This window comes from Protopterus annectens, chromosome 3.part0 (genome assembly GCF_019279795.1).
Source record: "Protopterus annectens isolate FY-2018-M chromosome 3.part0, PAN1.0, whole genome shotgun sequence".
NCBI classification, from domain to species: domain Eukaryota; kingdom Metazoa; phylum Chordata; order Ceratodontiformes; family Protopteridae; genus Protopterus; species Protopterus annectens.
Window position 1 is genome coordinate 216,492,948 of NC_056731.1, and position 27,712 is coordinate 216,520,659.

The 27,712-nt window shown below is 42.9% G+C and overlaps 1 protein-coding gene across 1 annotated transcript in view; it reads right to left on the reverse strand.

Moving 5' to 3' along the window:
- DNAH11 (dynein axonemal heavy chain 11) overlaps positions 1-27,712 on the reverse strand; it is a 4,606,558-nt gene that overhangs the window by 4,494,158 nt on the left and 84,688 nt on the right. Inside the window, exon 6 of the mRNA XM_044065542.1 lies at positions 23,377-23,610. Coding sequence (XP_043921477.1) covers positions 23,377-23,610 — 234 coding nt within the window. The remainder of the gene's footprint in view (positions 1-23,376; positions 23,611-27,712) is intronic.

Sequence of the window (27,712 nt, forward strand, 5' to 3'; positions counted from 1 at the left end):
ATGAAATTTAAATTCTGCCTTGTTTGAAAAATGAGGAAAGAATACAGGCAACTCAATAGATTGATTAAGATTGGATACGGAAGCCACTTTAGGAAGGAAAGAAGGGTTTGGTCTAAGAGAAACCCTGTCCTTATGGAAGATCAAGTATGGAGGTTTGATAGAAAGGGCTTGAATTTCTGAAACTCGCCTGGCTGAAGTGATTGCTATTAAAAAGGCTGTTTTCCAGGTCAAGAATTGCAAATCACAGGTAGCTGCAGGCTCGAAAGGTGGCGAAGTGAGGGCTTGTAGAACAAAATTGAGATCCCAGGACATGATAGGTTCGGAGACCGGAGGATGGAGTACTAGACTACCCTTCAGGAAAGCCTTACAGAGTCTGTGAGCCAAGAGGCTAGGCTCATTCGCAACATAAAAATTAGATATCGCTGCCAACTGAACTTTTATGGTAGCCAATGTGGAACCCTGATGGAAAAGCATACACAAAAACTCCAAGACTGAAGCAATCGGGGCTGTGTAAGGATCAATTCCTTGGGTATGCGCCCAAATAGAAAACCTCTTCCATTTGCTAGAATAAATCTTCCTAGTAGAAGGCTTATGAGAGGAAGATAAAATGTGAACTACTTCCGGTGAAAACTGGTGAAGCCTAACTAACGAAGGAAGTGGAGTAGCCAGGCTGTCAACCAGAGGGTCATCAGAGAGGGGTGGAACTGTCCCGACAAGTATGTCTGTAAATCTGGTTGTGGGTCCAGAATCCAAGGAGTGTCCACAATGTAGGGTTGGAGAAAGGGGAACCAGACTTGACGAGGCCAGTGTGGAGCAATCAGAATCATTCTGCTTCCCAAGGATTGCGCTTTCTAAATCACTTTTGACAGCAAGGGAAGCAGAGGGAAAGCATAAAGCATACCGGAGGACCAATCATGAACTAGAGCATCCCTGGGTGACTCCCCCTGTGGGGGGATCAGCGTGAAGTAGCTGCTGCATTTGGCATTGAGAGGGCTGGCAAAAAGGTCGCAGCAAGGCTGACCCCATCTGCTGAAGATTCGTTCTGCAACTAGAGGATTCAGGGACCACTCGTAAGGCATCAGAATAGCTCTGCTTAGCCTGTCCGCTATCACGTTGGACTTCCACGGAATGTGCGTTGCTACCAGAAACCGTTGGGAAGATACTGCCCACTGCCACACTCGCATGGCCTCTCTGCACAGGGGATAAGATCTGGTTCCCCCTTGCTTGTTTAGATACCACACTACTGACATGTTGTCTGAGTGTATTGCAATCGTCCCTAGAGGCAGAAAGCTCTGAAGTGCCTGCAACGCTAGTAGCACCGCTCTCATCTCTAGGACGTTGATATGCAGATGTATTTCGTGATCTTGCCAAGTGCCTTGGACTGTCCTGCCAAGATAATGCCCCACCCCCACCCCATCTGGGAGGCATCCGTGGTCACTGTGGCAACCGGGATGGGTGGAACGAAGGGTTTTCCCCTGTCTAAATTGTTGTTGCAAAGCCACCAACTGAGATCCTGTTTGCATCTGTCCGTGAGCAAAATGGGGTGTGAAAGTGGCAATTTTTCGAGAGACCATTGAACAAAGAGGAGCCATTGAAGAAGTCTCATGTGCAATCTCGCTAGAGGGATCAACATAATTGTTGCTGCCATGGTCCCCAGGAGCTGAAGAACCCATCTTGCCTTTGCTTTCCTCAGGGGCATCAGTTTGTGTATCTGTTGCTGTAAGTATTTTGTGTTTGTATTAACAAACTTTACAATAAGAGGAGAAAGCTATTACATGATAGAACAAAATCCATAAAAGGGAAGTCACCCCTGATCATTATTAGTAAAAAAATACGAGCACTCATAAAATCAACTAAGGCCAATTTTGAGAGAAAAATTGCCATGGATTCAAAGGACAATCATAAGGCCTTTTTCAGCTATGTTAGGAACCTGGGTGGAAACTCACAGATATGCTCAGAATTAGTCCAAAATGATACAAAAATCACTGAACCCACAGACATTGCCAACATACTGGCAGACAGGTTCAGTGCAAACTTCACCCCTCTCCCCTAAAGGAGAGATAACTATCCCAGCCGAGTGTAGCCTCCCGGACATCTCAAATGCGCAGGTGAAAGCTGCTCTCTCTAAAGCTAAAAACACAGCATCAATGGGACCAGATGGTGTCCCCGGCTGTGTGCTACACGAGCTAAATGAGGAATTAAACCCGCACATAAGGCAGCTGTTTAATCTCAGCCTTACCACAGGATACGTGCCCAAGGAGTGGCGACGGCAACTGTGGTCCCACTCCACAAAGGTGGCACCTCACGGACCCTGGTAATTACCGCCCATAAGCTTAACAAGTCTAGTCTGCAAAGCTATGGAGAGGATCATAATGGAGCTCATAAACAAAGATATAGGGGACTTGCAGACATTGGACCCGACCCAGTTTGGCTTTGTCAAGGGAAGATCATGCCTTTTGAACTTGGTCGACTTCTTCAAATAGTCACCAAGGCCATTGATGAGGAAAGGCAGTCCATACAGCCTACCTTGACCTTGCAAAGGCTTTCGACACAATACCCCACTCGGGTATTGTAGAAAAACTTACCAGCTTAAATGTAAACCCATATGTCACAAGATGGGTTGCAAACTGGCTTAAGGACAGAACCCACAGGGTTAGAGTTGCTGGCGCTGTGTCAGACTCCAAGCCGGTCACAAGTGGTGTCCCACAGGGCTCGGTCCTTGGCCCCTATTGTTTGGCATCTACTTCTCAGAAGTACAGGCCAACATGGGAGGACTTTGGCTGACAAAGTTTGCAGATGACTGCAAACTGGGCCATAGTGGAAAGTGCATCGGACACTGATATCCTTCAGAAGGGACTCACGGAAACAGATAGCTGGTGCCAGAGCCATGGCCTGAAGTTAAACGCCAAAAATGTATAGTCATACCCTTCGGGAAAAACAAGGTAACCCCAAGCTACCATATAGGTGGCAATCCACTAAGCACAGAAGAGGTTATCAGGGACCTGGGGACCCAGGTTGACAGTGGCCTTTCTTTGACACTCACATTGCTAAAGTGGTTAGAAAGACCTTCTACATTGCCCACCTGATCATGAAGGGATTCACATCCAGATCTAGTGAGGTCATTGTTCCCTGTACTCTTCACTTATCAGACCAATGATCGAGTACAATGCCCCATTCGGGATGTATCTCACCCGACATCTGCAGCAATTGGAGAGACCCCAAAAGTTCCTCACCAAAAGGATAAAGGGACTCCAAAATCTGTCATATGCTGCCAGATTGAAGAAACTCCAGCTCTATTCAGTCGCATACCGTCTGCTCAGAGGTGACATGTGCCTGACATACAAGGCCATGTCCAACCCGGAATTAATGGACATGCTCCACCTCAAAAATCCAAATCCACCAAAACCACTAGAGCAAGCGACTTAAACCTTAGCACGGATATAAATAGGACGTGCTGGAGGGATAGATTTATCACTCAGAGACTCCCTATGCTGTGGAATAAAATCCCGGTCCATGTGAGGCAGAGCACCTCGCTGACTCTGTTCAAGAGAAATCTAGACCTGTGGATGGGAGATCGTAGGTTTACCCCGGGAATCATCTCTGGGTCACTGCTGGACAGAGGCACAACAAACTAATGGGCACAGTATTTTTTCATATAAGGGGTGGCGTAAGCCACAATAATTTGGGCTAGGCTTATAAATGCCTTAGGGCAGATAGCCTAGTATAAACCTATGAACCTATGAACCTATGAAGACTCTTACCATTTCCTGCGGTAAAAATGCTTGCATTCAAACGGTGTCTAATTCTGCGCCTATAAAGGTGACACGCTGTGAGGGCAACAAGGCAGATTTTTCCCAATTTAGTGTTATGCCGAACTGTTGACATAGAACAATGGTAGCGTCCCTGGTTTGGACTAGTAGATGCCTGGTGGGGGCGGTAAGGAGCCAGTCATCCAGATACGGAAACACGTGGAATCCCTGATGTCTCAAGTGAGCAGTCACCACCGCCATACATTTGGTGAACACCCTGGGGGCTGTGGTGAGACCAAAAGGCAGGGCTCAAAACTGGAAATGACTGGCTCCCAGCCGGAAGCGTAGGTGACTCCTGGATGCCCTGTCCATTCTGACATGGTAGTAAGCATCCTTGAGGTCGATGGAGCACATCCATACCTCCTCTCCCAAGAATGGGAGAATCAATTGTAGTGTGACCATATGGAACTTGGACTTCTGTACATAGTTGTTCAGTCGGCTGAGATCTAATATGGGTCTCAGGTCCCCTGTTCTTTTCGGCACCAAAAAGAATCTTGAATAAGTCCCTAATCTGACTTGGTCTGAGGGGACACGCTGGATGGCTCCTTTTCCTAGCACTTTGAAACCTCTGAGGCTGCTTGATCCCTTTGACTGGGTGGAACGTCCGGGATTCTTCTGACTGAAGGGGGGTCTGACGTAAACAGGATGACATAACCACCGGAAATTATTCGTAATACCCATCGGTCCTGGGTGATCCTTTTCCAGGCTTCCAGATATAATGAAATCTGACCCCGACTGGCTCCAGATAAGCACAGCAGGGCACTACCTCAGGAACGAGAGTAGGGGGAGCCATGAAAGGAATCACGGTCTCCCGAATTGTGGGGGCCCCCTCTGCCTCTAGGGCAGTGTCTCCCTGAATAACCTCCCCCTCCTCTGCCTCTGGAGGGGGACTCACCTTGTGCGGCAGGAAAAAACCTCTGTGATTTTTTTGAACCACATCTTCCCACCCCGCTGGGCCTTGGGGTAAGGCCTAGAGGGAAGGGAAAAACGGACCCCTACGGTAGACAGGGTCTTTCCCTCTTGTTCGCACCTGGTGAGGGTGTCTTTCACTTTGGTTCCAAACAAAGAAGAACCATCAAAGGGGGCATCAGTGAAAGAAGACTTGAAGGCCTCCGCGAAGTGACAAAGGTGCAACCAGGCTTGCCTTCTAAGGGCAACTCCTGAGCTTGCTGCCCTACTCGCTCCATCGGCTGCATATAAGATGAGCCGCATGGAGGAGTTGACTATGGAATTGAGGGTAGACACCTGGGTGTTAACCGTCTGGGCCACCGCCTCAGGAACGTTACCCGCAAGAGTACCTCCTAACTCCTTGAGGAGATCTCTCTGGAGCCGAGTGAAATGAGACAGATAGTTCAGCGACCATAAGGTAAAGGTTGCTGACGAGAGGGTATGCTTCCCGTACCAGTCCATGGTCCTAGACTCCTTGTTAGGAGGATGGACGGAGGAAGAAGTCTCTGCTACTTCCTTCTGAGTGGCCGCCGCCACCACCATGGCATCCACAGGGACTCCTTTGGACAGAAACTCCTTACCCGGGGGGAGCAGAAAGAAGCTTGTTGGGACGCCTGGGTACGGGCTCCACAGAATCAGGGTTTTCCCACACCTTTCGACAAATTAAATCTAGGAGCTCGTTGAAGGGTGGGGACACCCAGGAGGCAGAGGGCTGAGCACCAAAGGCCTTAAGGAAGACCGAGTCATCCTCGGAGGGGGCTTTGGATGGCCAGTCACCTCTTTGTTTCAGTATCTCCAGGATGTCGGAGAAGGAATCATCATCAGAGGATGACTTGGGGGACCCCTCCGATTCCTCGAGGTCAGTATCAGAGGTGAGAGACTCATCCTGGGAGTCTATGTGCTTCCTCTTGCACGTTTTCTTTCTAGGGGGCTCCTCAGGCACGAACTCTGAAGGGCCCTCAGAAACTTGGGGACCACTTGTGGGGGTATCCCTAGGCCTTGCTGCTCCGCTGTCTACAGATAGGAGGTGATCAGAGGCTCTCACCGGAGTGGTGGGGGACAGAATGACCGACCCGCATGATGTAGCTGACGATCTGGCCAGTGCAGTCCACATGGCCTCAAAGGCAGGCCCCCCCAAGTCCGAAGACCGGCCAGCCTCCGAGACCAAGACAGGAGTCGGGGTCCCTCGAGCCGAGGCACCGAGCGGAAGACTCAGAACTGAAATATGTCCCGAGATATCCCCCTCGGACCCGACTGAAGAATCTCGAGTCCCGAACCACGTGGATGGAGACGACGGGGTCGGAGCCGACGTCGGTACCGATAGGCCCAGGGGGGCTATCGGAACCAACCTAGGAACATCACGCGGCGGCGGAACACTCTCGCTCCGAAGACAGAGATGCGCTCGGAGGAGGAATGATCGAAGAAGGGGTCTGGATGGGCTCTGGAGCTGACTGGGCCGGAGCCGAAAACAATTTTGCCATTACCGGTGACTGGAGGAGCCTCTCCACCACCCTATCAACATCCACATCAGAAAGGGTCCTGGAGGATTTGGAGGACAGGGAGGGAGATCGAGATCTCCTCTCAGGTGAAACTGGTCTAAGACTGGGCGATCGGCTCCATAGAGGTTCCAGTATAATTGGAGCCTGCGCCGGTTCCATCAACACCGACACTTCCTGCGGCCCCAAGGACAGTGGCGCTGAGGAGGTCGAAGCAAGTTTTGTGACTTTCTCCGGTGGCTCCAAAGAAACTGAAGGAGCTGGAGATCTCTTTTTAGATTTTGAGGACTTAGGTTTAGCACTGGGAGAAGAATCCATGGCCTCTTCAAAAGACGGTTTCACAAGTCCCTTTAAAATCAGCTTATTCTTTCTTTCTTGGAGCACTCTGGGACTAAAAGCATGGCAGAAGCTGCAGGACTCCTGCAGATGGATGGCTCCTAGGCAATAAACACAAATTGAGTGCCCATCGGTGATGGACATTTTGTAACCGCACTTGGTGCACTTTTTAAAACCCGAAGGTTTGTGCTCTTTGGAATCCTTGGACATTTTCCAACAAGCAATCACAAAAAAACAACACAGCACTAGTCACTGTCTGACAAGAAAGGACCCAAACACACAATACCACAAAAAGCGGGAACAAGTTAGTAAACTGGACAGCACACACACAAACCCTAGCATGAACACGCACTGAAACAAAAAAGGCCAAAAACCTCTAACTAAAACGGTTTTCTGACCACAAATAGCAAGGGGAAACTGACACTAAAACCTCTAACTTAAATGGTTTTAGCGCGAACAACACAGGACAAGAGGACTAGGTCCTCTAACTGAAACGGGCCTAGCCCGAAAGAACAGTTAGCGGGATACCACAAACCACAAACACACTACCTAAACCAAAACAATACTAAATAGACACTAGCTATGAAAATAGCTTTTGTTTGTAAGAAAATTTCTCAAATAACAAGAAAAAAAAAAGGTACTTAGCCACAGCCAAGAGCGAGACCACTTCCGAGCTACACAAGCGGCAAACGAGATCTGGGGATATGGAGCAGTGCACCATGGAATACCTGCTTAGCCCAGCCAATAGAAGACTTCGAGCTGGAAAAGTTTGGCCGAGTCGGAGCCCATATTCATCTCTGAACTCACGGGTAAGAATGTAGGTGAGATTGGACTACATAACATTCTATGTTTCCAGTTACCTCTTTCTTCCCTACCACACCTTCTACCTTTGCCATCCAACTGAAGAAAAATTCTTTGGAGTCTCCTTGGGGTATATCAATACCTATGCAAATACTTCCAAGCAAACATCCTAAATCTTCTAGGCTTTTTTTTTTGCACATTTGGGAGCCATACATATGTCCTACCATTGTTCCCTTGTAAATTGCTTATCCAAACTCTTCCCAATCTTTTCTAACCTCCTCTGATTGATTTCTGAAGTTATTGTGCAATATTTTATAAGTCCTACTAATTATCACTTTAGCAGAAGCTTCTATTCTAGATTCAACTAAAAACCCTGCCAGTGCAGGTCTTTCACTTAAGATTCCTGTCTCTTTTTCTTAACGTATGCTGTGGTATCAATCTCTGGTAAGGAAGACAGTCTCTGGCTTGCAGTCCAAATGTCTCCTTATCCTCTAGTAATTTGCACCCAATATCTTGGCTCCTTTGCCAGTTTTCCCCAGTAAATTCCAATCAGTAAATACTCTTGATCTAGTGATAACTTGTCCCGCATCCTTATAGGATCAAAGCTTTTGTACCATTATCACTGAATCTATCTGCAATACAGCTGGTTTATTCAGATCACAGTATTTAATTTTTGTGCATCTGTACCCAATTTTCAGAGCATTTTAAATGTATTTCAGTTGTCAGCTTCCCTCCCATACTACATCTTGTTCTAGTACCTTTCTCAGCAGCATAGCTATCTCAGACATACCAAGTACAAACTTACCAAGACACTGCATCACTCCTAGAACTCCCTATAATGCTTGCATGCCTTTTGGCCTTGATATTTGCACATCTGATCTAACTCTTTTCTGCAACAGGCTTCACTCCCTCTAACAGCAGAATAAGTCACATTTCAGATACATCATTCTTATTTTTCATTTGTTCTTCTTTATCTTGAAATTAAGCTGTCTTTATCTACCTAGCACATCATTCTCTGTAATGTTCTTCTTAGGTCCGTTCCACCCTAAAAGAAAATCAGTTTTGCTGACAGTATCTTCCAAGCCTTTAACTACTTGTGCAACACTTATGAATACTTATGGTGATGATGAAATATCACATAGGATGAATGAATATGTACCTTCCTTATGGTGTATTACATGTACTCAATCTGGAGCTTGCTTCCCATGTAGTCAACTGTCAGAAGCCCCTCTTTGCAACCAGTAGTGAAGAGAAACAAAAAGTACATAGTTTCCATAGCAGTAAGAACTGGATGAACAGGTCCAGCCTTGTCCACCAATGGGACTAACGTCACAGGCTCTGCACTTGAAACTTTCCCAGATTTTAGTCCCTCCTTTTTTATGAATAATGTTCTGCCAACTACCTTCTCCAAATTTTGGTTATGCCTATTTAAGGTAGATCAGAAACAAATACATTGCCAGTAAAACTCCACCCATATAAGTCTGCATCACAGTAACAATGTTGTGATGGTGGCGATGATTCTGGTACAGGAAAAAGATGTATACAGTTCCTCCTATATTCCACACCCTCAGAGTCTACCAGGTAGGATTTTGGCTCAGCACAGATGCCTGTAATCTGTCCAATTCGATCAAAACCTTTCACTGTCTGGATTCGTACAGCTTCTCCTTCCCTCAATGGGCAAAGTAATCTGCTCGATGTGTCGTAACTAGATTTCTGGATATTACACTTCTTAATCAATTGAGTCTTGATGGTTTTATTGTTCTTAGGTTTAGGCTTCAATAAACTGGAAGTAATGGGTAGCGTAGTTCTAGCTTGCCTGGAAAGTCGTCTGTGAGCAGGTGAGCCAAGAATATCATCAAGGGGTATGTTTTTGAGATTAAGCAAATTGAAGGACACATTGACCTTTCAAGTAACTGCTTTGCAATCTGTACTGCATGTTCAGCTAGACCATTTGACTGAGGATATTCAGGACTACTAGTGACATGTACAAAGTCCCATTCTTTTCCAAATTTCTGGAACAACTGGCTAGTAAACTCAGTACCACTGTCAGAAAGAACTTTGTATGGACTACCATGAACTGAGAAATGGCATTTCAGTTTAGTAAGATGTTAGGTTAGGTAGTACATCAGTCTCAAACCAATTTGAATAACAGTCTACCAAAACTAAGTAGTGCTGATTGTTCCACTCAAAGATATCAGCTGCAACTGTAGACCAATGTAGTTCAGGAACTGGATTTAGCTGAAGTAGTTCTCTTTGCAAATGCAGTCTAGTACTTGCATACTGAAGAAGAAGAAAGTATTTTATCAATGACTTTTAGTAATGAACTCCAAAATACTAATTCTCTCGCTCTTCTCTTAGTGGATGTGGATCCTGAGTGACCACGATGCAAAATCTGGATATATTCTTGTTGTAAGGAAGCATCAACAACAATTTTAGGACCTTTGAAAATAATGCCATCTTCCATCAACAATTCATTTCTCAAAGTAAAATAGGTTTGCACTTCAGGTGGTACACAAGATTGCTTTGATGGCCATCTAACATTAATGTAGTGGTTGAGTTTCTGCAAAATTGGATCATACTGAGAGTGATCTCTCAACTCATCAAGTCTAGTGGTAGAAAAATCACGCACTGACATTACATCAAAGTCAAAATTCTCTGCGTAAAGCTGTTCTGTCATATTTCTGGGTGATCTGGATAAGGTATCAGCCAGATAGAGCAATTTGCCTTTCATGTAGACCATTGTGAAATTGTACTTTTGGAATTTCAGCATCGTTCTTTGTAATCTCACTGGAGCAGAATGCATAGGCTTCTGTAGAATAGTAACTAGAGGCTGATGGTCAGTTTCAATCTGAATAGCTCGACCATAAATATAATCATGTAAATTGAAACATGCAAATACTATTGCCGAAAGCTCCTTCTCAATCTGAGCATACTGCATCTCAGTTTGGGTTAGTGTTCTAGATGCATAGGCTACTGGTCTGCACTCTTGAAGTATAACTGTGCCAAGACCAAATTTTGAAGCATCACGTAAAGCTAGACTTGGGTTTTGCTGATTCATGCTTGTACTGCACTAAGCTGGAGCAAGCTCCTTTCTTAGAACTTACTGGAAAGCTATGCGTCTTCCCTGAAAACCTCGTAGCTGCCATGTGCTTGGGCATGCTTTTGTTTGACATGTGTTGCATACTATCTACATTTGCTCTGGAGCCAACTGACACCATGCTCTTGTCACTCGCAAGCATACTTGTGTGTTTTTCTGTCACCTCATGGATATGACAGATCTCTATGGCTATGCTCAACGTTAAATCACTATCACGAAGTAAAATCTTTCTCACAGTAGCACTGTTAATACCACACACAAGCCTGTCCTTTATCAGCTCATCTTCTAAGTCACCAAGCCGACACATCTTAGTTTTCTTTCTCAGGTCAATTATATAACCTGCAAATGTTTCCCCTGGTTTCTGATCGCTCCTATAAAACAAATGCCTCTCTAATGTAATATCTGTCTGGAGGGGGTCACACATTTCTCTGAACTTGCACTTCAAACACTCTGGGTCTTCTCTTGATTCAGCCTGCACAACAATATGATGATTTTCATTTTCTCCTTTATATACTGCAGGTGCATACACAAATGAATGCTTTCTTTCTATGGCCTCTGACCCAGTGAGGTTTAGCAAAATGAATGCACTGGTGCATGCATCTCTATCTGCATAAGCTGCTTGTATGAAAATATCACACTCTTGCTCAAATATTCTCCAATTCTCTTCAATATTCTGAGCAAATATAAGTGGTAGCTGGCTTTCGAAATCCATCTGCCATATTAACACATACCAGTGAAGGGTTTTGCAAATAAGCACAACGATACACTTATGCACATATGACAGAAACTTATGCCAGCATTTGTAACTTTGTCCAATGACTTTGTGCTTCTGTATTTATACCTTTGGGCTATTTGAAATAATGCTAAGGAACAAATATGCAGTAACTTTGAATAATTGGACTTTGCGAAATAAACTTCTCAGGCAAAATGCTAAAGTCATTTATCATCATTTTAAGAAACATCTGAAACAACTTTATGATGCAAGTGAAATAATTCTCGAGCACTGTAATACTCTTGTAATGTCATTTTGCAATAAATCACCTATCAGTGTAAGAAACCTATGAAATAACTGCATGATGCGAATAAACTGGACCTCTATTGCCCAAAACTCAATAACACTTAGAAGTAGTTGCACTTTGCGAATAACTGCATACAGCACACTGAAATATCCCCAAAATGACGGCACCTTGCTTGGCAACTCTTTACAGTGCAAGAAACACTCTGTAATGGCGACACTTTGTGAATAGACACACCCAGCACAAGAAAGTTTTCAAAATGGTTATACGTTGACTATATATCATGAAACAGTTGCACTTTGTACACAGTAACACCATGCACAGTAATAAGCACACACTATAAGCACTTTTAAACAGTTTGAGATGCTTCAAATACATTTAGTTATGCCCTAATTCATTACGAAGTCGTAATTATGCTAAAACATAGCAGTTTGCCAAAACACATGCAGTCACCTTGCTTTATTTTTGCTTAATGTGCCCTTTTTGCCCTTATTATATTAGTTTTACTCGTTTAAGCCCTTTTTATGCCCAACATACTTTTCTTGTGCTCGTTTTACTCTAAACATGCCCAGTTTTGCTTTAACCATGCTCATTTTATCTTTAAATATAGTCATTTTGCTTTACTGTTAATTGTTTCATCAAATACCTTTATTTTTAAACATTTTTTTAGAAAATAAAACTTTTCATGCCTTCCACTTGCTCAGTAATGCAGTTTGTGCCCTTGTAATGCCCAGTTTTGTCTCTTCTATCAAATAAACAATTTGTGCTCCTTCTCATTACCTTTGACTCTTTTCTGGCTCTTTTTGTGCTCGTTTCTTAGTTTTACCTTCACTGTCATCTCTGCACCTCATGGCTCTGATCTTATTCTCTTCGATCCCGGTTCTGACACCATGTTGCTCTCCTACTTTGGACACAATAGAAGAGTCTTCGTGGGTTCTGTTCAAGCAGCTTTATTTTATACAAACACATCACTATAGAAGTTTACTGACTTTAACTTAAGTAACTGATATACAAACCAACAACTGTGATTGTGCATGCTCTCACTCTGGCTGCTCTTACAAAATGGCACTAGGGATTGCATGTGTATGGAATTTATACGTGCACATACAGCCTTGACATGCTTCTTAAAGATACAGCACACTTCACTTGAATTCTATCTACACTATGAATTCTTTTTGTGAGAAATCGCTGTGAACGCTTCAACTGTTGCATATGTCTGGTGAGGTACATACTGAAGGGGGCATTATATTTAATGACAGGGCTTATGAGGACAGGGTACAATAGGATGATGGCTTGTTTGGACCTATATGCTATACCCTTGCTTAAACTGTGGAACACAGAATGATTTCCTCAACTTGGTATAAACACGTTTGTCAAAAGGTAAATCTCTGCCTACATGTACTCCCAAATCCCACACTACAGGGTCTACTTCTCAGGGGTGTATTATCAAAGTGGTAGTCTGCAGGGCCATCTTGATGAAGGATACTATGATGCACTTCTTGACATTGTGTTTTAGACCATGATTCTGGCACCAGTTATTTGTCTTTTTCAGGTCTTTTTGCAGTATAACAGCATCTTGGGGATTCAATGACTGCTCCCAATTTTTAATCATCAGTGCAAACTTGGTCAGTCAGAGGCCCTTGACATTAGCCTTGTCTTCAGAAAAGTGGATTCCAAACAGTAGTGGCTCCAGTACTGAGCTTTAGGGGACACCACAAGTAACTAGCCTTTTCGTGGAAGTAGACTCATCCATCCTAACGTCTTGGATAGAGTGGGGTATTGTGTCAAAAGCCTTGTCCAGGTTGAGGTGGGCAGTATGACCTATTTGCCCTTGTCCATTATTTTGGTGACCTTCTCAAAGAAGTCCACCAAGTTCAGGAGGTAACAACTGCCCTCGACAAACCCAAATTGTCTAGGGTCCAGTGTTAGTAGGTTACCTATGCTATCATTTGTGACAGCAAATATGATCCTTTCTATAGCTTTGTATAACAGGCTAATGGGTCAGTAATTACCTAGGTCTGTGTATGGACTGCTCTTGTGCAGTGGTACAACCGTTGCATTCCTCCTTAGGTATGAAGCCTATCTGGAGGGTGTGGTTGAATGGCGATTCCAGTAGGATTGACAGTTCATGTTTCATGCTACTAAATAGACATCCTGGGATATTATCAGGACTTGCTGATCCTTTTGATAAAGTATTCTTGGCCTTGGAGAGTGCCTTAAGGACCTGCTTGCTAGTGATGGTTGGAGGAGTGATGGATGTCAGAATTTCTTAAGGAATATCCGGGGGGGGGGGGGGGGTCTGGGTAAAGTTTGAGCCAACTTTGCCAGCCAGGTTGGCTATATTGTCTGGTTCTGAATAGGTGTACCATTTACAATTAATCTGGTACACTGCTGTGCATTGCCTTTGAGGTTTTGGACATAGTTGAATACAGTCTTGTGACTGTCCTTAAACTGAGTAGCTATTTTTACCTCAAATTTGCTTTTTGTAAACTTAATTAGCCCCTAAGTTACTTATTTAAACTGACGAAGAAGCTTTTACCTTGCTATTTATCGACCCTCCTAGTTTTGAACATGTGTTTCTTCCTTTTGTTGTACACCAAGATGACTTGTTTTTTTATGCTGGCTTTGTGCTTATTTTGGGTAGGTATATGGCTGTTAACGTGGCTAAACAGTGTTTCTGTGAATGTTTCTGCATATGTTGTAGTGGTCTCAGGATTGAGGGGGTTAAAATTCAGGAACGGTGATGTTTAGTAGTTCACCTCAGAATATTCTCAAAAGTCCTTGGGTTCACAGGTGTCCCTGGTTTGACATTTACTACAAAGAAGAAAGCTTTATGGTCAGACCTGACTGTGAGGACATTATAGTGCAGGGATACAATATTCTACCATGTTTGTGAGGACCAGGTCAAAGATGTCTTACACCTGGTGGGTATACAAACAAGCTGGTACAGGGTGTTGGTATTTACAAAGTCCAGGAATGTCTGGCAGTATGTTAGAGATCGTGTAAGATTCCCAGTTTATACTGGGGTAGTTGAAGTCACCCAGGAGTAAAGTGTTGGATTGGATGAGAGTATAAACAAGTACCTTTAAGTGAGTGCTGTGGTTTTCTTGGGTCATTGAGGGTGACCTATAGCTTGCAAGGATATGGTATGGGACCTTATTTATGGTGATTTGGATGTGAAGAAGTTCAACCTATCATGCTGATGAACCAGTCTTGAGGTGTGTTTGGTTTTAATGTATATAGAAATACCTGCACCCTTCATCTCTTCTTATGCCGTAGCTGGTCGAAGTGTGTAGTAGACACTGTAGCCTGCAGTGCTGGGTTAACTTCTGCAGCTTTAAACCATGCCTCAGTCACTGGACAGACTTTTACATTCTCGAAGGTGACAAGAGCTTGCAGGGAGTGGAATATCTGCTCAAACTCCTACCACTGAGCAGCAACACCTTTACATTTTCTGGTATGGTACAGCTATGTTGGAAGGTTTATCTGGTACATGATGGTTCTCAAGGCAGAACTGAAACTCTGGGGGTGTAATAATCTAAAATTACAAGGCACATAACTCTATGGTTGAATTGAGAGTCAGGATAATGTTGCCCAAAGTATGAAGACTCTTAGCCTCTACTGGTACTGGAGTAACCATGCAGTTAGACAGAGGGACTAAAGGTTAGGGAGAAGCTTGTCAGACAGGTGGGTCAGAAGGATTCTGAAAGGTCTCAAGTATTCATACGCCACTAGAGATAAGGCCAAAGTAGAAAAAAACAAACTCATCTAGGCCAATACCTTGCTATCAGAATGACCCAACATACTCAGTCTGGCCTTCTGTATTAATTTTTGAATATGAGGAAATTGGGGAAAAAGTGTTGGCAAGGGGCCATTTCTGAACGACAGCATCCCTGTGATATTACTGGGGGGATGAGGGAAAAGCAATTCATTGACACTGAAACATTTTTAAACTTATACATATTTGTAATGTATATACAGTACATTATGAATGCTTGATTTTCTTTTGTATTTCTACTGTATGTGACTTGTGCGTAAACTACTGTTCCTGGGCTGAGACTAAAACTAGTCTAGTGTGGTAAGTGTTCTACCCCTGCTTAACAAATAAACTACATTTGGCATTGGTCAGGGATGCAAAGAGGAAACAGCATACACACCCACACACACACACACACACACACACACACACTCACGGGAAGAAATTATTCTGTGCCACCAACGGGCTATAGGAAGAGTGACTGCCTCTGTCCACTAAACAGTAGGTAGGAATGAGTCCCACTTTGCTTGTTAACATAACAAACAATTGCCAAGTTATCAGTGTGGATAACATCACTTTGAGGCAGCGAGTCCTCTTATGCTTGTAATGTCCTTTGATAAATCTCCTCTACTACATCTTACCAAACATATCCCTTTTTTCCCCTGAATGACTCCCTGAACCTTATCTTTAAGAAAGAAGAAGATGCTGAGAAATAATAAGAAGCACATATACTTTGTGGTAATATGTGAAATATATCTCACTAGTATGTGTAACACAAACTGGCAACAAGAACAAAAGGAAGCTTCCTACCAATACATATTTTATGCGGGAGCCTTTCTCAGCTACCAATATTCAAAGGAATCCATAGGGGAGACCAACACTGGTTTAAACAGGCCATGAGCCACAGATGAAATATCAGGCCATGAATGAAGACCATTTAAGTAGGTAAAGCCCAAATGTTATGATTTCCTACTACAGTTACACTCCTTGTAGGAGATATTCAAGATATAGCAATGCCATTACTTTTGCATCCTAAATTACAACCTAAGTACAGTTAAAAAAAATTAATATTCATGTTTAACATCTATAACATTTTACTAGAAAATCGCTAACTGCAGTGTACACCAGTCATACAGAGATACAGCCCCAAATACAACCCAGGTAGCTAGAGTTTGATTAGTGGCTCAATTGTTTGACAGCACAGGCAGGGTGGATCGGTGTGCCAAAGTTTGCTCTGGAACTCTGATGTCAGGGCCCTGTTGGAGAGCCAAAGGTAGTCATGCAGTGTGAGGGGGTCAATAGGATGTGAGCTTGGCCACCCAAGTCTGCTAGCACATATGGGGAACAAGCATATAAAGAATGAGGACACAGAGGTTGCCCTCTCTGTTATGCAAGTGCTCACATCGTCACTAGGGTTTGGGTGTAGATTAGGTTCACAAATAAAAAATGCTCTCAATGCCAAGAGCATAAAGCTCCCTTATGGCTGCCAAGATGACAGCACCTTAGAGGCTTTCAAGTCAGGAGGCAATGGAGGCAACAAAAAAAAAAATCTCAACTGCTTCAGACATATAATCCTGCATTACTGGTTATCGCAAGCAAGTTTATATCACCACTAGAATATGCCAGGTTCCCAAATTGAACTACATTTAGCTTCTTCAGAGGGTGGTATTTGTCTTCTGCTTCAAATCTAAACTTCAGTTCAGGTCCACAGCATATCAAAAGTGACTAGCTGGCATTACATCAAAAAGAAATTGCATGTGCATTTCTCCAAGGATCACTGGAAAAAAAAACATCACAAAATATTACTGTATGGATCCAAGCAAAATTGCCCAGTAAATACCACTGTTGAGATTCATGCAAGTCTGTAGCAGATTTAGGAATAAGTTGTTCCAAACTGTCTATGAATATTTGTCTGAAAATGTTTTAACAACTGTCAAAGGGTGAATGAGATGTTATCTCAAAAATGGGCATGCATTTATTTTACTGTCATAGTTTGCCAATTTGTATTACACTTAGTTTCCATTTGGGGTGTGTATTTGATTTTAAAAGAAAGGCGAAGCGATACATATTTAGAATATATTTGCAATAACTTGGTATTACATTAGAAGTGAAATTAAATTACTTCAAAACAGTGACATTTCCATAGCTGTAAATTCATACGTTTGAAATAACTTCAGCAGTAAGTTGCTTCTAAATGTAATAGTAGAATGACAGTCCTCTGTGATTTTTGACCTATTTAAAAATAACCAAAAGTTATGCTAATAAAATTCCCTGTCATAGGCATAGATTACAGGATGTACATGGATTTTTTTCAGTGAGTGTGGCATTTTTCAATATGCTTTTATTTTCACAAGGTGTAGGAATATGACATTTGTTTATGGTAGGGAATGCAAAAAATGCAACTTATGTGCAAAATATATATAGGTATTAAGATGACACACCAGAATTACAGATAAACTATATTTCTCTAGAATAGTGACATGTTCTGTCACTAGATTTATGGTAGTCCCCCTCCTAAAATATACAGATGTGCAGTGGCAAACATTATACAGAAACAATATGCTACTCTCATTATACCTAAATTAATCAATTAAGCACATTGCATACTAGAATGCTATGACTTATTTCCCTGACAAATGTACTAGAAAATGCCAAATTGTTTAAGATACATAGGCCTGTATTGGTATGTACTCTCCATAATCCTTTTTTTGTTTGTTTTGTTTTAAATCATTCCTTGTGTATCAATCACACATATGACATTTGTTCTGACTGACAAACTCTGTAAATATCACTTTTATTACTTTAGATTAAAAAAAAGAAACTGGTTCCCAGAAGAATTACATGTGCTGTCATTTTAAACATTACACCAAAACGCGTTCCTATCAGTTCGTCGAAACTTCAGCAGTTCGAACACCATATGTTCGAACTGTGAAGTTCTAAAACAGTTTATCATGAAGCAGCGGAACACCAAATTCTTTCCCAGGGAAAGAATTTGGTGGGCCGTTTCTGCAGCTTCGCAATTTTCAGCACTGTGGTGGAAAGTTACGGGTCGGGTTCAGGTAAGTGTGTGATTGTGCAGATGTTAGGGTTAGGGCACAGGTTAGGTGAGTTAGGGTTAGGGCACGGGTGAGGTTGGTGTGCGATAGTGACAGACTTTAGGGTTAGGGCGGGATAGGTGAGTTAGGTTTAAGGTGCGGGTTAGGTGAGTTAGGGTTAGGGCACGGGTGAGGTGGGTGTGCGATAGTGACAGACTTTAGTGTTAGGGCAGGATAGGTGAGTTAGGGTTAGGGCGCAGGTCAGGTGAGTGTGCGATAGTGACAGACCTTAGGGTTAGGGTTTGGATTAAGGTAAGTGGATAGATAGTAGTGTATGTACAGTTTAGTGTAGGGTTAGAGGTAGGATTTTAAGTGTGTGTGTGTGGATTGCTGTTTTTATGGTGTGCTTGAGTTGTGTGTGTGTTTCTTGGAACAGCGATTTTTTCCCTGGGAAACAAATCTCTGTTCTAAGCATTCGATATTTTTGCACTTCGAGGTTAGAAGTTCGAACATATGGTGTTCGAACTTCTGCTGTTTCATTGAAGTGATACAGACCCCACCAAAACACATTCAACATGTGCAGACAAATGTTCATACATTCAAGATGAATGAAAGTAGCTCATATAATCTGCTTCTTAAGGTTGAATCTCCAGGTGTGTTGTCCTGATTCTTTTAAGAATCTGAAAGCAGTACGTAAATGTTTGCGGGTAAGTATGGTCTCCTGAAAACTCGTAACATACAATGTTTTATTCACTTTAAAATTAAAGTTTTCTTCAGAATAACAAAATATAAAAGCTATGACAAACAGATATACAGCATTGTCATGAGCTGGAGCCTGAGATCTTCATTTTTCACATGCTGAGGCAAAAGCAATACATTATAAATGTCTTTTAGGTTCATAGGTGTGTACTAGGCTAATGGCCCTGGAGCCTTTTACAAGCCTAGCCCATAGGATTACCCTGGCATTGTGCCACCCGACCTTAGTTCCCAAAGCCTTTGTCAAGTACAGCCACTGGAGTGATCCCCAGGGTGAATTTTCTGTTTCCCATCCACTCATCAAGATTTCTCTTGAAGAGGGCCAGTAAGGCACTCCACTTGACATGTATGAGAAGCCTATTCCATAGCATCGGCAGTCTCTGGGTTATGAACCTGTCCCTCCAGCTTGTTTGGTTGGTTGCAGTAATGAGGTTGAGGTCTCTGGAGCATGTAGTGCGGAGGAATTGGGATTTCTTTAGATGTAGCATTTCTAACAGAGCTGGGTCAGACATGGCTTTACAGAAAAAAATCAGACCTGATGAAGTGCTTATTGTTGGGCATGAAAGCACAAACCTTTTTATGTTTTTAATATTGTTTTATTAAAGTCCGCGGTAGTGGTGTTGTGATAGCATTGTCGTCTCACAGCAAGACGTCCCATTCGATTCTCAGCTAGAGCGTCTTCTGTGTGGAGGCATACGTGAATGAGCGTGCCTTCGTTGAAGATTGTGCGTAAGGGCTGGTAACTCGGCACGTAAAAATCCACTACCAAACATTAGCGGACCAGAGTTTCCGCTGTGGCGACCCCCTAACCGGGATAAACTGAAAGACACAACAATATTGTTTTATTAAAATGTGTTTTTAAGTGGAGCCGTGCTTGGTCCTGGACTGATTTTTTTCTGTATTCTGGATTTTGTCTGAACAGGACCTTTACTGCCTTAGACATCTTGTTTTTTATTCAGACATGGCTTTGTAAGTCAAGCAGAGATCACCTCTAAGTAGGCAATATGAGACAGAGAACAGTTGGAGTTTTCTGAGTCTATCTATGTAGGACTAGTGTTTAAGGCCTAGGATCCTCTTTGTGAGGTACTTTTGCAGCCTCTCCAGTTGTTGCAAGTGTCTAGTGAGGTACATGCCAAATGGGGCATTGTACTCGATGACTGGCCTAATGAGGGAAGAGTAGAGGGAGACGACTTCTTTCTTCCTGGATGCAAAACCCTTAGTAATGAGATGTGCCACATAGAAAGACTTTCTGACCACAGTGGCAGTGTGATGGTCAAAAGAGAGGTTGCTGTCAACCTGTGTTTCCAGAACTCTTATGAAACCTTCTGTGTTCAGTGGACTACTATCAATGTGGTAATTCACGGGAACCAGGTTTTTCCAAAAAGGGATGACAACACATTTTTTGGCATTGAGCTTAAGGCCATGGTTCTGACACCAGTCATTGGTGTCAGTGAGGACTTGCTTTAGGATGTCATCATCACTTGGGGAGTTAATTATGGCTCCCAACTTGCAATCGTCTGCGAACTTTGTCAGCCAGAGTCCACTTGTGTTGGAATGAACTTCAGAGAAGTAGATACCAAACAGGAGAGGACCCAGGACTGAACCCTGTGGGGCTCCACTTGTGACTGGTCGGCAGTCTAACTTGGAGTCAGTTATTTTCGTACTGTGGGTTCTATCTGTGAGCCAGTTTGCAACCCACTTAGTAATATATGGGTTGATGCCTAGTTTAGTGAGTTTTTCTATGATTCCTGAGTGGGGAATGGTATCAAAGGCCTTGGCCAGATCAAGGTAGGCTGTATGAACCACCTTGCTTTCATCCACAGCTCTGGTGATTGACTCAAAAAAGTAGACCAGGTTGAGCAGGCATGATCTACCCTTCACAAAACAAAACTGTGTGGGATCCAGAGTTTGGAGATTCCCTATATCCTTGTTTATTAGCTCCATGATGATGCATTCCATAGCTTTGCATATCAGACTTGTCAGGCTAATGGGGCAATAGTTGCCAGGGTCTGTAGTTGCTCCTCCTTTGTGGAGAGGGATGACTGTAGCAGTGCACCATTCAGTAGGGACAAACCCTGAGGTGAGGCTGCAATTGAACAGGGCACACAGGTGAGGTGCCAGCTCAGTCTGTAGTTCATGTAGAGCACAGCCAGGGATATTGTCAGGTCCCATAGAAGCTGTATTCTTGGCCTTGGACAGTGCTGTTTTAACCTGGGCAGCAGTAATACTGGGTGCTTGGCAATCTACTGGTATTGTGATTGGTCCTTTGGGGGGGAGGGGTAAAGTTGGCAATGAATCTGTCGGCCAGTATATTGGCAATATCTGTTGGCTCAGTATAGGAGGTGTCATTGTGCAAATATGGGTATTGCCATGGAGATTCTTTACATAACTATAGAAGGCCTTGTGGTTGTCTTTACTATCTGCTGCAATTCTGTTTTCATAGCTAGCTTTAGAGGATTTGATGAGGGATGTCAACTTTTTGTTGAGGCTGATAAGGGAGTTTTTCCAGTCTTGGGAATTCACCTTACTTCGCAGCAGTTTCCTCCTTTTGTTGTAGAGCTTGTTTATGGCAGGGGACCACCAGATTGTCTTCCTTTTTTTTGGAGGAGAGCTTCTTGGTTCTATTGGGTATGGCGTGAATCATGCATTTGTGTAGCTATCTATTTATCTTTGAAGCTAGAACACACACAAACTATTTTTAGACAAATGGTAAGCATAGTTTCCTGCAAAATTCCTGAGAATATTTCAACTGTTTTTAAAGAAGCACCTATTTAACATAGGTGAAGCAAAATTAGCCAAAACACACAGAAATAATGATACAGCTTCTTGTGATTCAGTAGTTAAGGGATTAAACATGCCTCTGTTTTAGGTAAACAATGTAAGTGCATCACAAGCAAACATATAAAAATGTGTATATTATATGGCTTAATTACAGTAAAAGTATATTTATTTATTTATTTTACATTTGGTTACTGGCAAAGTCCGACTGGACACAAGTCCTTTTTCAGCAGAAAAGTTCCACATATAGGAAACAGTACATAGTACAATAAAATGTTGCTACACAATAAGATGGATGCACACATTATACACAGATACTAATACATACAATTTACAAGTATGGATAAAGCATCATGGTACAAAAAATGTGAGAACATATAGAACAATTAAAATATATCATATGTCAGAGAACCAAACTAGAGGCATTGCATAAATCCTGTTTGTTTACACAAGGAAGAGAAGTGTGACCTGCACTATAGAAATGATGAGAGAGGAAGAGAGAAAGACAGCAACCAATTTACTGGCTAATACATTTGGAGGAGAGTTGTACAGAAAAAGGGTGTATTGTGTACGAGGTTAAGGGTTTAGACTAGCCAGGACTGGCACATGAACAGAGCCATGTTGCAAAAGAAAACTAGAAATATAATGCACATATATTTTTCTGGAGGGTAAAAATAACAGCAGAAAGCCTTGCTAATGACAGTATTCTAATTAGCTTTAACAAGCTTAGAAGGTTAAACTAAAACACAATTCAGTTTGGAAAATCTGAACAAAGTGCACTCTACCAAATAGGTCTATGAAGACTGATCAAAGATAAAGTGTAGGTGAAAGCAGGTTTATCTTTTTATTAGTTCTACAACTGTTTTTGTGGTGGAAAGTCACCATACAGAAAGTTGCACATCTATTCTCAAGTGTCCTCAAAACAATAAATTCCTGGGTCACTGTACTTAAATGGTATAAGGAAATCCCTTGCACTAACTATCCAGAGGAAAGTGGAATTTTCCCTAATTGTCACAATTGCAGATTTCATCCCACTATATTTCTACTACTGTATGATATATATTTTTAAATAAGTTACTTTTCATAGACACACTAAAATGTGTGCTGCATATAACTACTAATCAGTAACAAGAAAATCTTTCCAAGGTAAAGAGTACACATTATGGGAACTTCCAAACTTCAAGCATTTAGCCTGGAAAATGGCAAATGTAAAAAACGAAAGAAAGGCTACTCAGTGTACTCATTTTATCACCAAAAACAAACCAGGAGAGAAGAGGAGTTTCAACTTCCTACAGACTTTGTTGCTTATACCGCACTGTGACAAGAAAAAAACTTCCTACTTTTAATTTGTTAACTGGGGTAGTGCTAATCTCAAAGTACCATTTCAGGCTCAGCCCAAGAGAAAAAACTAAGACAAAAAGCTTATCAAAACAATAAATTCCATAAGTATACACAAGAATAAACAAGGTTATGAAATAATAATGTAACAGATGCCATACAATCAATTAATTACGAAAAATACAAAACACAAAATAAGAATTCTGTACCTCCAACTGTAGTAGGCGACCAAGGAACCCATTGAATCTTGCAAACACCATTTGAGAGTGGAAATCCCAAGGTTTGAACTCACTGCCATTGGAAAAGTAACTTTTCAGCTGCCTTCTGTAACTACAGAAGGAATTCTTAAAGGTTTGGAAACAGTTGACTGCTATCTGCACACGTTCTAGCATTTCTTCTGTTTCACTTTTCAAAAGTTCTTCAGGTGATAGATATGTTATGGCCTAAAAAAATGTATGTAATTCCACATTAAGAAAGAAGAAAAAAAAAACAAGACTTTTTACAGTAGTCAATAATTCACAGGTTCTATAAAGCCTATTTTTGCCATTGAGGCTAAACCCCTGATTTATGATACCAAATAAAAAGAAGTTATGTACTCACCATAACGTTCCATGTGAGTTGTTTATCTCGCCTTTATTCTCACTGATGGGTTCGGAGCCAATTCTCGGCTCCGGCACGGCCGATAGCAAAGCTCAAGGTTTGCCAGTAGCTCAAGACCAAGCCCCTTATCCCACAATGTACTGCTGGAATTACCTCTGATCTTGTTTGTTGCGAGTATATATACTTTTTTTTTTCTTTTTCTACAAGGAAGCACTTCCCAAAGGGGAAGAAGAAGAATTGAATAACCAGGATGGTACTAGCCTCTAAGTCAACTGTCAGCCATGAGGGGGAATGAGGGAGGGATGAGAGAATAAAGGCGAGATAAACAACTCACGTGGAACGTTATGGTGAGTACATAACTTCTTTATGTGAAGTTGTTAAATCTCACATTCTCACTGATGGGTAGCATCCCTAGCACCCTCAATCTTGGGTGGCTCATGGAAGTCCGTTTATCAGTACAGTGGAACCAAAGGAAGACCTGTCCCTGGAAGCCTTATCTACTTTGTAATGCATGATAAAGGTATGAGGCTTAGACCAAGTGGCTGCAGCACAAATATTGTCAAGGGGCAATTTAGCTTGAAAGGCAGAAGACGTAGAAACGGCTCTGGTAGAATAAGCCTTAGGTTTGTGTGTCAATAGCAAGTTTGCATTCGCATAAACAAAGGATATACAATCTGATAACCATTTAGATAGGGTTGTTTTAGCCACTGGATTACCTTTTCTGGCCTCCGAAAAGGATGCAAAAAGTTGATCTGATTTTCTAATATCCTTAGTTCTATCAAGATAAAATCTGAGCTGTCTGTGTACATCAAGTTTGTGCAGCATGTATTCCAATTTGTTAGAGTGGTTGGGAAAAAAGACTGGCAACTCAATGACCTGACTGATATTGGATTCAGAACAGACTTTAGGCAAAAAGGAGGAGTTTGTTCTGAGAGATACTCTATCAGCATGGAAAATCATGTAAGGAGGTCTGATAGATAATGCTTGAAGTTCTGACACTCTGCGGGCAGAAGTAATGTCTACTAGAAATATAGTCTTCCAGGACAAATATTTGAGATCACAAGAAGATGCTGGTTCAAAGGGGGGGATTATTTGAGACAGCATAAAATTCAAATTCCATGGAGAATAAAGTATTTTGACAGGAGGTCTCATGTGAAAAGCACCTTTAAGAAAAGCCTTAGATAACTTATGGCCCATAACATTCAACCCATAGAATCCAAGGCGGAAATTTGATATGGCAGCTAACTGGACTCGAACTGTGGCAGCTGCTGCTCCTTCCTTAAAAATCTTTGTCAAAAATTCTAAAATGGACAATACAGGAGCTCGGAAAGGGTCAATTTTCTGTATATTGGCCCAAATTGAGAACCTGTTCCACTTACTGCGGTATAGTTTCCTAGTGGATGGCTTGTGAGAAGACAAAAGGATTTATCTTGTATCATCTGAGAGTGAATGAAGCCTGGCAATTAGGGGAAGTGGATTAGCCAAGCAGTCAGTTTTAGGGACTGCAGTGAAGGATGGAGGTCCCCTGACGGGTTTGTCAGAAGGTCCAGAACTGGGTCCAGGATCCATGGATCCTCCAGTAGATGATGGTGAAGGAAGGGGAACCAAATCTGTCGAGGCCAGTAGGGGGCTATGAGGATAACTATCCTTCCCAGCAATTTTGCTTTCTGTAAAACCTTGGGTATCAATGGAATAGGTGGGAATGCATATAGGAGACCAGGAGGCCAATCGTGTACGACTGCATCTCTCGGGGAATGTCTTGGAGGTGGTATTAGGACAAAGTAGCTTCTGCATTTGGTAATGATGTGACTGGCAAAGAGGTTGCAGCAAGGTTGGCCCCATTTAAAGAAAATCAAATCTGCAACTCGTTGGTTGAGAGACCACTCGTGAGGCAACAGTATTGCCCTGCTCAGCTTGTTCGCTATCACACTGGATTTCCCCGGGATGTGCGTTGCTATCAGAAAACGGTGGGACGACACAGCCCATTGCCATACCCTGAGGGCTTCTCGACAAAGGGGGTAAGACTTGGTTCCGCTTTGTTTGTTCAGGTAGCAGACCACTTACATGTTGTCCATCTGAATTGCAATTGTCCCTAGAGGAAGAGAGTCCTGAAAGTACTGCAATGCCAGAAGTAGTGCTCTCAACTCCAGAATATTATATGCAGATGTGACTCTTGATCCGTCCATGTGGCTTGGGCAGTCTTTCCCTGAAAATGCCCTCCCACCCTATCAGGGAAGGGTCCGTGGTCACAGTGGCTACTGGGGGGGAACAAAGAGTCTTCCGATTGTAACATGAAGAGATGTCAACCACCACCGAAGGTCTCTCTTGCAAGAATTTGTGATGAGAATCATGTGGTGCATTGGTAGCTTTTGGTAAGACCACAGAGCGAAATGGAGCCATTGAAGGATTCGCATATGCATCCTTGCGAGTGGTACAGCCAGGATTGCTGCCGCCATCAAACCTAGCACCTTCAAGACCTCTGCTGCTGTAGCTTTATTCTTTGGCACCAGTGAGATGATGTGTTGGCGAAGAAGTGAGACTCTTTCGATTGGAAGATGTAGAGTGGTGGTTGAGGCATCTAACTCTGCTCCTATAAAAATGGTATGCTGCAATGGCGATAAGGCAGACTTTTCAAAATTAATTGTAACGCCTAATTGATGGCAGAGTGTCAGAGTATATTGTGTTGCCTGAGTCAATTGATGCCTGGTGGTAGCAGTGAGGAGCCAATCATCCAGGTATGGAAACACCTGGAATCCTTGATGCCTCAGGTGAGCCGTGACCACTGCCATGCATTTGGTAAACACTCTGGGGGCTGTAGTGAGATCAAAGGGCAGGGCTCAAAACTGGTAATGATTGACTCCCAGACGGAAATGCAGGTGATCCCTGGAACGTCTGTTCATCTTTATGTGATAGTAAGCGTCCTTGAGATCTATGGAGCACATCCAATCGCCTTTCCCTAGGAAGGGAAGAATAGACTGAAGCGTGACCATTCGGAACTTCTCTTTCTTTACGAATTGGTTGAGTTTGCTGAGGTCCAAGATAGATCTCCAGTCCTCTGTTTTCTTTGGTACCAAAAAGAATCTTGAGTAAGTTCCAAATCCAACTTGGTCTGCTGGGACTGGTTGGATTACTCTTTTTTCTAGCAATTTTTGGACCTCTATGATTGCTTGTTCCCTGAGACTGGGTGGAACAGCTGGGATTCTGTTTACAGGAGTAGGAGGGGAAGAGAACGGTATGAAATATCCTCTGGAAATTATGCTTTGTACCCATGTATCTGATGTTATGTTTAGCCAGGCTTCTGGGTACAAAGATAAGTGACCCCCGAGTGCTTCCAGTTCAGGACAGCCGGGCCTCCTTTCAGGAGCGGTGGTAGGGCTGACCAGAGAACTGGCCTCTGTCACCCTGTTGCTGCGGACCCCCTCTGTCGCGCGGGTGGCGTCTTCCATTATAACCCCCTCCTCTGCCTCTAGAGGGGGGTTTCTCCGAGTGTGTCCTGAAAGGCTCCCTGTGCTTTTTGGAACCACAATTTTCTGCCCTTAGGACCCTTGGGATAAGGCCGAGTAGGGGTAGAAAAACAGACTCCAACGGCAGACAGGGTCTTGCCTTCCTGCTCACACCTGGTTAAAGTTTCCTTTACCTTAGGCACAAACAGTGATGAGCCATCAAATGGGGTGTTGATAAAGGAAGACTTAAAGGGCTCCGCAATGGAACAGAGACGCATCCTGGCTTGTCTCCACAGAGCAATGCCTGAACTAGCGGCTCTACTTGAACCATCAGCTGCATAAGATATGAGACGCATGGACGAGTTCACAACTGAGTTTAGGGTAGCGAGCTGTGTGTTGACTTTGTCGGCAACTCCTGCAGCTACCGTACCCTGGAGAGTATCTCCTAGCTCTTTCAGGCGATCTCTTTGTAGTCCCATGAAATGGGTTAAATAGTCCAGCG